Source organism: Lottia gigantea (genome assembly GCF_000327385.1).
Source record: "Lottia gigantea unplaced genomic scaffold LOTGIsca_2576, whole genome shotgun sequence".
Taxonomy (NCBI): domain Eukaryota; kingdom Metazoa; phylum Mollusca; class Gastropoda; family Lottiidae; genus Lottia; species Lottia gigantea.
This window is the reverse complement of record NW_008708782.1, coordinates 7719-9159: the sequence shown is the minus strand read 5'-3', so window position 1 is coordinate 9159 and position 1441 is coordinate 7719. Positions and strand designations below refer to the sequence as shown.

Sequence of the window (1441 nt, the reverse complement as noted above, 5' to 3'; positions counted from 1 at the left end):
GAACAAAATATGACCAAGTTTTATCAATTCAATTTTTGTCTTCAGCTTTGTTGAATACTGAAGATCTTGATATAATTTTCTAAATTTCCTCAATAATTTTTTGATAAGCCTATGAAATATTCTTTAAATCACTATAGAATAGCATTGACGTTAAAAAATTGACAAGTTTTGAATTAGGATTTTTGTAGCATTTAAGTTTGAGTGATATTTTAGAACAGTATAAATGGATTAATCTAGACTAGTTCTCTAACAAATTCTCAAGATGTTGTTTATTATCACATAGACATAAGGTGTAAGAAAGTTTATGCTCTATGATAAGCAATATTCTGATACCATATTGCTCAAAGTTATATACAATGTATTCTTTCATTCATTATCAAACTACCAGACTGCCTGTATCATTATCAATATATGATCATAAGAAGTGTGAATGTGTAGAAAGAATAGTCAAGTGTCTTTAAATCAGGATGGTGCTGTGTTGACTATTTTAATATGTTTATGTAATGTCCGCCTAATTTCTATTGTATATTCATGTAAATGTAAAGCTCAGGACTCTATGCTACTGTTATTGTATATTGTTAATTCTCTACAGAGCTTGTTAAAGGTGTGTATGTTCATCAGGGATAAATAATCTTATAACATCAACAGTTTGCCTTATTTGAAGGTAGATGGTAATTGAGACAATTTATGAAAAACCACTGGATATATTTATTTATTACATGGTCAGATCTAGCTACCTTATAATAAAGTAAATTCTTAAGTGTTCCAGATGTCCATAAATTATTTTACCTGACTATGCTGTAATGTCAGAAACTTTATATTTATTATTTTGTTATATATACATTGTTAAAGTATAAATTAAATTTATTTTATTGTTTATAGACAATAATGGAATTATTACAGACAGTACTAATTCTTATTCTCTCATTAGAGATCTGGCTTGTTTACAGCTCTCTAAAACAATTTGATGGTAACAAGGAATTCCCTTATAAAACAGGATTTGTGACCTTTATTAAAAAAACATCTTTGTAATATTAGTAGGCCTACACTGTGTCACAAATCCTGTGTTATAAATGAAATTTCATATAAATAAGTTTTAGAATCTGGAAGCAGGCCTGATCTGCTATAAAATATATTGTAACATTCAGGGGCATTTCTGAACAGCTATTTCTTTGTTTTTTTTTTAATGTGGTGAATATTTTATATTATTTCTCTTAGTTTTTTTTGGCTACTATGTGATCTCAACTTAAAATATCTGAATTAACCTTTAAGTGCATATTACAGTCAGTCAACACTAAATTGGAAACAATATTGATATTTCTCAGATTTCAGTCAATCAAGAAATATTAGATTCCATAGAAGAAAATATGCATTTGAACTAAATTAAATTGATGATAGAGTTTATCTATTTATACTTAACTTGTGTATATAATATATGGAG

The 1441-nt window shown here is 27.1% G+C and overlaps 1 protein-coding gene across 1 annotated transcript in view; it reads left to right on the top strand.

The window, feature by feature from the left end:
- Positions 1 to 430: 430 nt before the first annotated feature.
- The window catches only part of LOTGIDRAFT_176683 (hypothetical protein), a gene marked incomplete at both ends in the record, with an annotated part of 8721 nt that continues 7710 nt past the window's right edge, over positions 431 to 1441 (top strand). The window contains 2 exons of the mRNA XM_009055863.1: positions 431 to 604; positions 883 to 970. Coding sequence (XP_009054111.1) covers positions 431 to 604; positions 883 to 970 — 262 coding nt within the window. The remainder of the gene's footprint in view (positions 605 to 882; positions 971 to 1441) is intronic.